General features: G+C 37.0%; 1 protein-coding gene and 1 long non-coding RNA gene across 2 annotated transcripts; both read left to right on the top strand.

Moving 5' to 3' along the window:
• Positions 1 to 564: 564 nt before the first annotated feature.
• On the top strand, positions 565 to 2473 carry LOC146915689 (uncharacterized). Its single transcript, XM_085718041.1, has 2 exons — positions 565 to 2054; positions 2339 to 2473. The coding sequence occupies exons 1-2, from the start codon at positions 1091 to 1093 to the stop codon at positions 2374 to 2376; spliced, it is 1002 nt and encodes a 333-aa protein (XP_085574167.1). The 5' UTR covers positions 565 to 1090; the 3' UTR covers positions 2377 to 2473.
• A 6166-nt stretch (positions 2474 to 8639) lies between these two features.
• LOC146915690 (uncharacterized) lies at positions 8640 to 10886 on the top strand. The gene is made up of 2 exons (XR_015013410.1): positions 8640 to 8720; positions 10624 to 10886. It is a non-coding gene; the product is annotated as an uncharacterized LOC146915690 (long non-coding RNA).
• The last annotated feature ends 1520 nt before the right edge of the window (positions 10887 to 12406 follow it).

Genomic DNA, 12406 nt, shown 5'->3' on the forward strand with positions numbered 1-12406 from the left:
CTCGCTGCAAAATTTGCAATGCGAAACAAGTTGGCCTAATGGATATTATCTGTACAGGACATGTTGACCGATATATGGTTTGCATATTAATGCTTTACTGATATTTAAAATTCCAAATTCCCCTCCTACACTTTTTATGACTTGAGTTTGACTGTTTCTCTGCTTGTTCAGCTGGAATACATCGCTTAAGGTTTTTCATGGTTTGCGGTGTCTGTTCTAACTTTAGATGGATCAGATTCAAAAGGAAATGTAGGCACATATATCCCAATGGGCAACTGGGAAATTGGATGTCTGAAAGAGGTTAGTGGCTGCCCGTGAATCTGACAAGACCAATGACATCTTTATGCCACCTTCATTGAAAACTCATAAATCTTTTGCGAAGTCCATGAAAGATAAACAATTCAAAGCTTCAAGTTGTTCTGGCTAGGATTAGTATGAATACAATGAGTGAGTGAATTGTCATAGTATTATATTTTTTTCACAAATGAATGGTCATATTTAAGAAATATGATTTATTGAATATGAGCAAATAAAAATTCAAAGATATGAGTGATCAATTTGTGAATAAGGAGTTGACTTGTTCTCTTTATTATATTTATTAGATAAATCAGAAATTGATTTGTTTCTAATAATTGTAATTATTTAGTGTAATTATATATTATTTAGTGTAATTATATGTATAGCCTTGTAACCTCTATATATACACAAGGAATAACAATGAGAAAGGCATCAAGCCATTATTTGTGACATGGTATCACTCTAGTTGCGATCCACAGTTTTTGCTTTTACGTCTTTCTTGTTCTAGGTCTAGCCGTCATTGGGTAATCAAAATTTCTTTTTCCATTGATTCCTAGTTCGTTCTATGAATTCTTGCTTCTAGCCGTCACTTGGTCTATTGAATCTTTTTGGGCTTTTCTTGTTTCTTTCCATCACTTACGTGATTCCCCTTGTGCTAGAAAATTATTCAACGTTTCTTGGTTCTTTTTCTAGTCAAGACCACCGTTTGTTTGTGGATTATTCACGTGTCACTACCGGTGTACCTTTCCTTTGGTTCTAGGTCTCTATTTTTTTGGTTTGAAACACGGTTAACATGACTTCCGAAAAAGTAAAAGATTTTTGTGTCCGTTTTATCGGAAAAAATTATCCCGCTTGGGAATTTCGGTTTAGGATGTATATCAAAGGAAACAAATTATGTAGTCACCTCGATGATGTCTCTAAGGCACCGACAGAAAAAGCTGCTTTAGAAGAGTGGGAATACAAAGATGCTCAAATTATCACTTGGATTCTCAGTTCCATTGATCCCCAGATGATTAATAATCTGCGTTCCTTTTCAACTGCTCAAGAGATGTGGAACTATTTGAAGCGTATTTATAATCAAGATAATGCGGCCAAGCATTTTCAGTTGGAGTTAGAGATAGCCAATTACAAACAAGGTAATTTGTCTGTTCAAGAGTTTTATTCTGGTTTTTTGAACCTGTGGACAGAACACTCTGCTATTATACATGCTGATGTTCCCAAGGCTTCTCTCGCGGCTGTCCAAGAGGTCTACAACACTAGTAGGCGTGATCAATTTCTCATGAAGCTTCCTCCGGAATTTGAGGTAGTTAGAGGTACTTTGCTGAATCGAAATCTTGTTCCTTCTTTGGATACTTGTGTTGGTGAACTTCTTAGGGAGGAACAACGTCTCCTTACTCAAGGAACCATGTCTCATGATGCTTTCATATATGAACCAGTGCCAGTTGCATATGCTGCTCAAAGTAGAGGTAAGGGACGTGATATGCGACAAGTACAATGTTTCACCTGCAAACAATTTGGACATGTTGCTTGCAGCTGTACCATTAAGTTTTGCAAATACTGCAAACAAAATGGTCATGTTATCTTTGATTGTCCCATCCGTCCTCCACAGCGAACACAATATCTGACACAAGCTTTACATGCCACTACTAGCTCTGCAGCGGCTCCTTCTATTACTAGTGCATCTGATGGTGGTTCTCTACAGCCTGAAATGATTCAACAAATGGTACTTGTTGCTCTATCAAATATGGGAATTCATGGTAAGTCTCCTAATGTTTCTCGTCCATGGTTTCTTGATTCTGGTGCATCCAATCACATGACGGGTTCCTCTGAATACTTGCACAATTTACATTCTTATCATGGTAATCAACAAATTCAAATTGCTGATGGTAATAACCTCTCCATCACTGATGTTGGTGACATCAATTCCGATTTTCGTGACGTGCTTGTATCACCCATACTTGCTTCTAATTTATTGTCAGTTGGTCAATTGGTGGATAAAAGTTGTAATGTTAATTTTTCTCGTGATGGTTGTCTTGTGTAGGAACAGGTGTCGGGGAAGGTGATCGCGAAGGGGCCTAAAGTGGGAAGATTGTTTCCGCTTCAATTTATTTCTAGTCATTTATCTTTTGCTTGTAATAATGTTTTGAATTCTTATGAGGATTGGCATAGAAAATTGGGCCATCCAAACTCTACTGTTTTGTCTCATTTATTTAAAACTGGTTTGTTGGGAAATAAACAAGTCAATTGTACTGCATCTGTTTCATGTCCTGTTTGAATATTGTCTAAAAGTAAAACACTTCCTTTTCCATCAGGTGCTCATCGTGCATCCAATTGTTTTGATATGATTCATAGTGATGTGTGGGGAATGTCTCCTATAGCTTCTCATGCTCACTATAAATATTTTGTCACATTTATTGATGATTACAGTCGTTTTACTTGGATATATTTTCTTCGATCCAAGTCTGAAGTGTTTTCTATGTTTAAGAAATTTTTGACATATGTTGAAACTCAATTTCAAGCAAGTGTTAAAATTTTTCGCTCTGACTCTGGTGGTGAATATATGTCATGAGTTTTAGGAGTACCTTCAACAAAAGGGGATCTTGTCTCAACGATCTTGTCCAAATACCCCCCAACAAAATGGTCTGGCAGAGCGAAAGAATCGTCATTTGCTTGATGTGACACGCTCTTTACTTATTCAAGCTTCTGCGCCACCCCGTTATTGGGTAGAGGCTCTTTCCACAGCTGTGTTCTTGATTAATCGTCTTCCTTCTATGGTTATTGAGTTTGATTCTCCTTTCTTTCGTCTTTTTAAAACTCATCCTGATTATAGTGATTTACATACTTTTGGGTGTGTATGTTTTGTTCACCTACCTCCGTTTGAAAGGCATAAGCTTGGAGCACAATCTGTTCAATGTGCATTTATGGGGTATAGTAACTCTCATAAAGGATTTGTGTGTTATGATGTCTCTAATCATCGCTTCCGTGTTTCAAGGAATGTTACATTTTTTGACAATCAATTCATGTTTCATTCTATTTCTCCTGACATAAATGATATTGCTATTCTTCCCAATTTTCCTATTATGCCTCAATCTATAGAACGTTATAAGCCAGGATTTTCATATGTCAGAAAACGCATACAACAGGTTCCCACTGCCCCTCCCGACACTGAGCCGCCACCTGATCCTGAGCCAGTCGAACCAAGACGTTCTGGTCGAACATCTCGAGCACCAGATAGATTTTCACCAGACAGGTATGATTCCAAACATACTTCCTTGACTGCCTCACTCTCTAGCATATCCATTCCTACTTGTTACTCACAGGCTGTTAAAGATGTTCGCTGGATTAAAGCAATGAATGAGGAACTTCAGGCACTTCAAGAGAATTTTACATGGGATATTGTCTCTTGTCCACCTGATATCAAACCCATAGGTTGCAAATGGGTGTATTCTGTGAAACTGAATTCTGATGGATCTCTCATCCGTAACAAGGCTCGATTTGTTGCCTTAGGAAACAAGCAGAAATATGGAATTGATTTTGATGAGAGATTTGCACCGGTTGCCAAAATGACAACTGTTCGCACAATACTCTCCATTGCTGCTTCTAATGGGTGGTCTCTTCATCAAATGGATGTCAAGAACGCTTTTCTTCATGGTGACCTGACTGAAGATATTTATATGACACCTCCTCAAGGTTTATTCTCGTCATCTAAGGGTGTATGCAAGCTCAAACGCTCTTTATACGGTTTGAAACAAGCGTCTAGAGCATGGTATGAAAAATTCCGCTCCACTCTACTTGGGTTCTCTTTTAGTCAAATTCAATATGATTCATCTCTATTTATTCATAGGACGTCTACAGGAATTGTTTTGCTTCTCTTATATGTTGATGATATGGTTATTACTGGTTCTGATAATGCTTCCATTCAGAGACTTAAAGAACAGTTACATGTGTCCTTTCATATGAAAGATCTTGGTAACCTGCATTATTTTCTTGGTCTTGAGGTTCATTCTACATCCAAGGGTATCTTCCTCCATCAACACAAGTATGCCTCAGATTTGATTTCCATGGCGGGTCTCCAATCGGCTAATCCAGTGGATACTCCTCTTGAGGTTAATGTTAAATATCATCGTGATAATGGTGATCTCTTGCCTGATCCTTTATTGTATCGACAACTTGTGGGAAGTCTTAATTATTTGACCATTACTCGTCCTGACATATCTTTTGCTGTTCAACAAGTTAGTCAATTCATGCATTCTCCGCGCCATCTTCACTTGGCAGCAGTTCGCCGTATAATTCGTTACTTGAAGGGAAGCTCTCACCGTGGCCTATTCTTTTCCATTGGAAATTCTCCTAAGTTGAGTGCTTATAGTGATGCCGATTGGGCAGGATGCCCTGATACTCGACGCTCTGTTACTGGTTGGTGCATGTTTCTTGGCTCTTCATTGATTTCATGGAAAAGTAAGAAACAAGCACGAGTCTCTAAATCTTCTACTGAATCTGAGTATCGTGCCATGTCTGCAGCTTGTTCAGAAATAATTTGGCTTCGTGGTCTTTTGGCTGAACTTGGATTTCCTCAGACAGAGTCAACCTCACTTTATGCTAACAATACAAGTGCCATCCAGATCGTTGCAAATCCTGTTTTCCATGAGCGCACCAAGCATATCGAAGTTGATTGTCATTCAATCCGTGACGCCTATGATGACCGACTAATATCCCTTCCTCATGTCAGTACTCAGTTGCAAATTGCAGATATTCTTACCAAGGCTATTCCGCGCCCACGTCATCAGTTTCTTGTTGGCAAATTGATGCTCATCGACCAGCCGCATCAATTTGAGGGGGGATGTGAATAAGGAGTTGACTTGTTCTCTTTATTATATTTATTAGATAAATCAGAAATTGATTTGTTTCTAATAATTGTAATTATTTAGTGTAATTATATATTATTTAGTGTAATTATATGTATAGCCTTGTAACCTCTATATATACACAAGAAATAACAATGAGAAAGGCATCAAGCCATTATTTGTGACACAATTTTTGAGCATGCACTTGCATTTGAAGTTTTGAGCATGACTTGCATCATCCTTTTATTTACTTTTGTTTTGCATAATAACTGATATTGTGTTATGCTCAATGTATTGGTGGATTTAAACATCAAGTATATATGTCATCGTAATTCACTCCACTAGAATTAATCATGCAAAACTCTTATGCATATCATTGGGTTCTTGTGTGTTTCAGAATTTGCATGACTGCAAATTTATTTATATTCATGAAAAAATATTTGGATGAAAGTGGAATTTTTGTTTTGTTTCAATAACAGAGTTGATGTCTAATGACAGATTCAAAAGCATGAAGCATCGTGTGTTGGCAAACAATCGTAAATCCCCCTTGGAGTATCAGTGGCATGATTTTTTACTCTTCATCTCTATCCAATTACAAAAATGTATGACCCCATCAAGGTACTAGGGTCAAAAATAACCTTTGCAGTTTGTTCGAAATTGTCTATAGTGATGTATTTATAATTCACACATTGTCAGCGCAACAAGAAAAGTAGAGAAGTGGGCACAAGATAGTTTGAACATCTTAAGTGCTTCCCAAAATATGGTTTCTGAAGCAAGAATTGTAGCTCCTTTCATTATGTGGAACTATTAGTGTACAAGGAATAAATTTGTTTTTAAAGGAACTCAACAATGATTGATTTTACAGTTACTTTGGTCACTACTTGAAAACTTGGTTTTAGTGACCGTTTATTCAGTCTCTATAGCATTAAAATATGTTGCTAATCCACTTAACGACTGAATTTGAGACCGTTATCCTTCAGTTGGTGATCTGTTAGTCGCTAAATGTTGGCGGTAAAATCCGCGTCTGATCGTTAGTGACCAAGTTAGTGACAGAATTAACAAGTGTATGTATGAGACTGGTATTGGCAACCACCATAGAGAATGGTTGTAGGACCAACTTTAAATAAATAAGTCTGTACTTCGGTCACTAAAGCCTACTTTTAAATAAAAAATTGTTTGTTGAAGATATATATATAAACATCAAGCATGTCAACATCAAGCGTAAAAAAATGTATTAAATTCATTGATAAAACTTGATTTTAAAAAAAAAAAATGAATGCATCATATAAGATGACATTGTCCAAACAATTTTACATCCGACAACAATTACATTAGAATATTACAATAGGAAAAGCCAAACAAGAAACTTATAGTAACAAGTTCTTGGAGAAAGGTCAGCTTCTTGTAGGACCTTTTGCCAAACAATTTCTGAGCCTGAGCCAATAACACAATTGATTATGTCTTTGGGAAAACCAGCCCAAGTGAAAACAATAAACAAACAAAGAAATAACATCTCCCTAATGAACTCTTCCACAATAAAGCCTGGGCACCAAAATAGACACACCTAAACCACATAAAAAATAGATAAGCTACCAGAAGTCTTCAAAGTAAGTCTATTTTCCAAAAAAGAGATGGCGTCAAGGACTTATGATTTTAATATATTAAACTTAGGAAAGCAACTCCATTGTATTGAAAGAAGCGAGGGCAACTCCTGTGGAGCAGGTCAATGCTTGACTTCTAGTACTACCTGCAATTACTTGATAAATTACAAGTTATAATGGTACGACCCTGAAAGTAGTGAAAAAACTACAACAAAGTAAACACCTCAAATTCTATCAAACTACGTCCTCAAACACTTCAAAACTATGTAAAACTTTGCATGTAGCAACTTGGATATAAGTGAGAATGTCAATAGATTTTAGAAACTATAATGTAATGATGAACAATGTCCTTGGATCAAAGCAAAATGGACAATTTTTTCATGGATACAAAAGCACTAAATATTGAGGGTAAAGTGATATGTCACAAGACAAAATCCGTCCATGTCAAGGATGCAAAAGCTTGAACATAAAGACAACCTTCACATAATGCTTGGAATTAATCGTCAAAACAAGTTGTAAAATAATGCCAGAATAAATAGTGGAAACAAACACTTGAAAATCCATCCGAGAAATGAGAATCACTAAGAAGAACAAAGAATCTATTAAAAAAAATCCTAACATATGCTTTAGCATTCAACGACATTAGCTAGTTGTTAAAAAACAGAAAATATGCAAGCAGAAATCAACTACCATGAAGGACCAAATATCGCCCACAAAAGCAGAAAAACCAGCATGCCATATATGCAAAAAGCCAACTAAAAACAAGTACACTGAACCAAAATACTACCATCCCGAAGTAATGAATTTGCTTTCCTAGAAATAACTTTTTTTGGGATCTAAATGTGAAATTAAAGACGTCCTATAATGGCCTTAAATTAGTCCTCCTGGTCCCAAACTGTACTTTTGAATGCCTTGGAATAGGTTGTATGAGTCAACCATTGATTAATTATATTCTATCAGGATTATGTCATATTACAAGGCCTAATAGGACTCAGAGGAAGGTTTGTTTTGATCATGTAGAACAAATATTAATACTGTGACCTGTCACAAGGGAATCAAATCAACAAAGGAAAGAGTTTTAAACATTATAGCATTATAAGAGGATTTCAATGATCCATGAGACAAACACAAATTACAAGTTACCAAAGAAAAAGAATAAGAAAAGAAGAAGAATAAACAGTAAAAGAAACTCAAAATACATCCAGTAACATACATGTTTTTCAATTTTCATCCTATTTTCCACACACAGATTGCAGAAACTCAAATGGAAACAAAATCACTCATACATTACAGATTCACCTACCTAATAGAACCATTCCAACAACCATTGGAACTGATATATATATATATAATGTTATCTGCAAATAGAACTACAATGTTGATATTGAGTAAAAGCACTAATGGAAACTGTAACAGCCCGATTTTCGCTAGTTTTATTTTATTATTTATTATGTGTGTTATAAGTGCTCTTATGTGATTATTTGCCTCTGTGTGTATTTTTGGTCGGGATTCGTAGAATTCGGTGTAGAAGGGTATTTTAGTCATTTTGGACTTAGGGGCATTTTGGTCATTTTGAGGGCAGTGGCAATTTTGTAATTTTGCAGAAAGTTATTTTTTTAGTGTTTAGTGGAAGTTATTATTTTACCTAGTTACTAGAGAGGGTGTAGTAATTATTTTAATTACCGTTAAGTGACCGTTAGTGTTGTATTTTACCGGTAAGTGAGTAGTAACATTTTTGAGGTTGAATTAGAAATGGGTTAGGCCCATTAAGGTTGTGAGATAAGCCCATTAAGTGAGCCTTTATAAACTAATGTTGGTGAGAAGAGATAGGGTTACAACATTTTCATTTCATTTCATTTCATTGGAGAGGAGAAGAGATAGAAACTAGAGAGAAGAGTAGGAACAAGGGTTAGAGGCAAGAGGGAGATTCACCATCTAGGAGCTAAATTGAAGCTTGAATTAAGGATTCTTGGTGTTAGAGGTAAGGGGGTTAGTCTTTACTCATAATCACCTAGTTGTAGCTTCTACCCTAACTTCTTACATAAGTGCTTATTTGAATAATTGATTATTTGTGAAATTAATGGTGAAATTCGTGCTTATGTTGTGATGCAATGTTTGGGTATGTGAATTGAATGATAATTATGTTGTTGTTGTTGAATTTGCATGACCAAATGGGTTTATATACATACAACATGTTCTTGAGTGAAATAGTTGATGAATTATGTTGTAGTTGTTGAATTGGTGGTAAATCCATGATGTTTAGTTGCTGTTGATGTTGTGAGATGATGCTGTTGAAGAATTGAACCTTGGGTATTCATAATTTTGAACTTGTGTTGTTTATTTGAAGTTTTCATGAAAATGGGTCAAATGATGATTTTGGTTAAGAGAATGTTTTGGGGCAAGTTGTATATGATTTTGTGTGTCTTTTCATGTTTAGAAATGTTTAAACAAACTTTGGAATCAAAGTTGGGCATTGGGGAGTCAAAATTGGGGTTTTGGGGTGAAAATGGCTCTTTTTCCCGAAACTACTGTCACAACTCGCACTGCACTCGCAGCTGCGAGTTGGATGCGAGCAGGAGTGGCTTCCTGGGAGCTACTCGCAGTTGCGAGTTGCACAGGACAGAACTCCCTGTTTCGCATTCTTGCGTCTTTTTCGCACGTTTCTGTTTTGAATTGGTTTTTGGTGTAAACATGAAAGTTGTAGAGAATTTTGTTAGCTTTCCAATTGCTTTGGTTTGACTTGAAAATAATTCTTGGTTTTTGAGTTATGATGAAAATACTCCAAGGTGGTCTTGGTGAAATTTTACGAAAATTCCGCATAACTATTTCTAAGTCGACCCAAACCTTATGGATTGTTTCCAATCTTCGAAACTTATAATTTATGAGTTCAATTAAGGTGTTTAGTAGTATTTAAACTATGATGTGAGGGATCTAACTTGTTTTGCTTTGAAAATGGAAAATTTTGTAAAAAGTGGAAAAGTGAGACGAACTTTGTGATTTTTATGAATTCGTTGTTTTTGGCCGATGAAATGCTTATGTATCCTCTACTGCACCTATAAGCGACTTGTGAGAATACATGGCATAGGCAATTGAGCTTGTAGAGTTGGTTTTGGTTCATAACTTCTATTATTTTTAAAAGGTGACTTTTGGAGACGAACTTAGTAGAAATGAATCTTGAAGGACTAAAGTCTTATGAATCTTTTGTGAATGGTCACATATGATTAAATAATTGTGTTTGAATGATTGTGGAAGGTTGAGAATGATGCTTATCATAAATTGTTGTGTTATTCCATTTTACTTGATTTATGTGATGTAAATGGAAACGAATTGTAAATTGATGATGATGAATGTGGATGAACCTTATGTGAGCTATGATAGTTGAATGTATGGGCATGATTCTTGATAATGCAATGTTGTTGAGTTGTTGAAATGTAAAAGGAGGTGTAATTTTACATTGTTTTGATAGTTGTTATGTTGGAGTTGTGCATTATCGAGTCATTGCTATATGTCCATGCATCATATCATGTTGTTGTTGTTGAAATGTAAAAGGAGGTGTACTTTTACATAGTAAGAGGAGGTGTACTCTTACTTGGATGTTTTTGTTGCATCCATTGTTGTTGATTTGGTACCACATGCATATATGTGTCAAGTCTAGGCGCATTGCATAAATTGAATTGTCAGATGATTGTTTTTGAGATTGTTAATGATGGGTGGTAAGTGTATACTTGTATTGCTTGTATGATTGAATGATTGATGTTGAACATGCATGCAAATACTTGTGAACTCTTTTACAATTATACATCTGTCTATTATAGTTTGATTATGATTAATGTAATACTTACCCCAGTGGTTTCGACCGCCTACCTGTCTGTATGGATGGGTAGACGTTGTGCAGGACTAGACGCTTGGTGAGTTTGCTTGTTGGATGTTTGGACGACGGGAGCTTTCTCCGTTGTCGTGTCAGTGTCGTAGTATCTAGGCTCTGATTAGGCTTAGCGTCTATTTGTTGTTTTGGATTCTGTTGCTATGTTGTTGCTATTGTCCACTTGTCGGATTTGAAGTATTTTCATTTGAGGATTTATTGACCATGGCATGTATATGTTGAAGTTTATGATTTGAATTCCGCTGTGATCGTTGAGATATTATATATATGCACGATATTGTTGGGTTTGTTTTGAGACGTAGTATCTATTTCTAGAATATTTCTGATGTATTCGCGCGTTTTACCGCTTAATAGAAATAGGGTGTTACAAGTTGGTATCAGAGCCTTGGTCAGTCTTGTCTAGACTAGTAGATTAGTGTTTGTTGATTTACCCCGTTAGTATGCGAATGGTAATGAGTTACCTTCGGTACTTGTTCTTGCGTTGTTGTGATGTTGTTCTTATCTGTTAGTTGTTTTACCCGTTGTATGCGACATGTACGGAAGTACTGTCGATACTTGTTCTGGTGTTTCGTTCTTTTAGGCGGGTCTGAGCTAAGTGGGGTGAAGCCGCATACTCCAGGTATCTTTTGGATAGAGAAGCTCAGTTGTTTGTGGTTGTGGTTGCGGCAAAGTTTGAGGAACTTTCGAGGTTTTGTCCGTACATCAATGCGGAGGATGCTATGGTTTCCAAGTGTGTGAAGTTCGAGAGCGGCTTGAGGCCCGACATCTACCAGTATATGTGTGTTCAGGAGATCCGTGATTTTGACACTTTGGTGCATAAGTGTCGCATGTTTGATGATGCTGGAAGAGCTAAGGTTAATCACTACAAGGCTCAGAATGAGAAGAAAGGAAAGGGGCATGGATTTGGGAAGCCGTATAACAAAGACAAAGGCAAGAAGAGAGAAGGTGGTGGAGGTTCTAAGGTGAATGTTGCTGAGGTGAGGTGCTTCAAGTGTGGCACTTTGGGTCATTTTGCTAATGATTGCAAGAAGGGTGATAGTTGTTACAAGTGTGGAAAGGCGGGTCACAAGGCTTATGATTGTACTTATGTGGAGAAGGAGATCACTTGCTACAATTGTGGTGAGAAGGGGCATATCAGCACCAAGTGTACCAAACCGCGGAAGGCTGTGGGCAAGGTGTTTGCATTGAATGCGGAAGAGGTGGAGGATCCGGATAATCTCATCCGAGGTATGTGTTTTATCAATAGTACTCCTTTGATTGCAATTATTTATACTGGTGCTACTCATTCTTTTATCGCGGTTAGTTGTGTTGAGCGGTTGGGTTTGGTTGTGACTCCGTTGCCTCGTGGGATGGTTATCGATACCCCAGCTAGTGGATCGGTGACTACTTCTTTAGTGTGTGCTAAGTGTCCTGTTAGTTTTGGAAATGTTGATTTTGAGTTGGATCTTGTGTGTCTTCCGTTGAAGCATATGGACGTTATTTTTGGTATGGATTGGATGTTGACTTTTGGTGTTAACATTAATTGTTTGACCAAGAGTGTAACGTTTTCTAAGTCGGTAGCTAAGGAAGGTAGAAGGTTCTTGACCGCGGAGCAAGTGAAGAAGTCTTTGGATGGTGAAGCTTGTGTATTCATGATGTTTGCTTCCTTGAAGGAGAGTAGTGAGAAAGGAGTTGGTGATTTGCCGGTAGTGCAGGAGTTTCCAGAAGTTTTTCCGGACGACATTACCGAGTTACCGCCGGAGAGGGAAGTTGAGTTTACAATTGATTTGGTGCCTGGAACGAGT

This window comes from Medicago sativa, chromosome 6, assembly GCF_051527215.1.
Source record: "Medicago sativa cultivar Bolivia chromosome 6, Bolivia_mono, whole genome shotgun sequence".
NCBI lineage: Eukaryota > Viridiplantae > Streptophyta > Magnoliopsida > Fabales > Fabaceae > Medicago > Medicago sativa.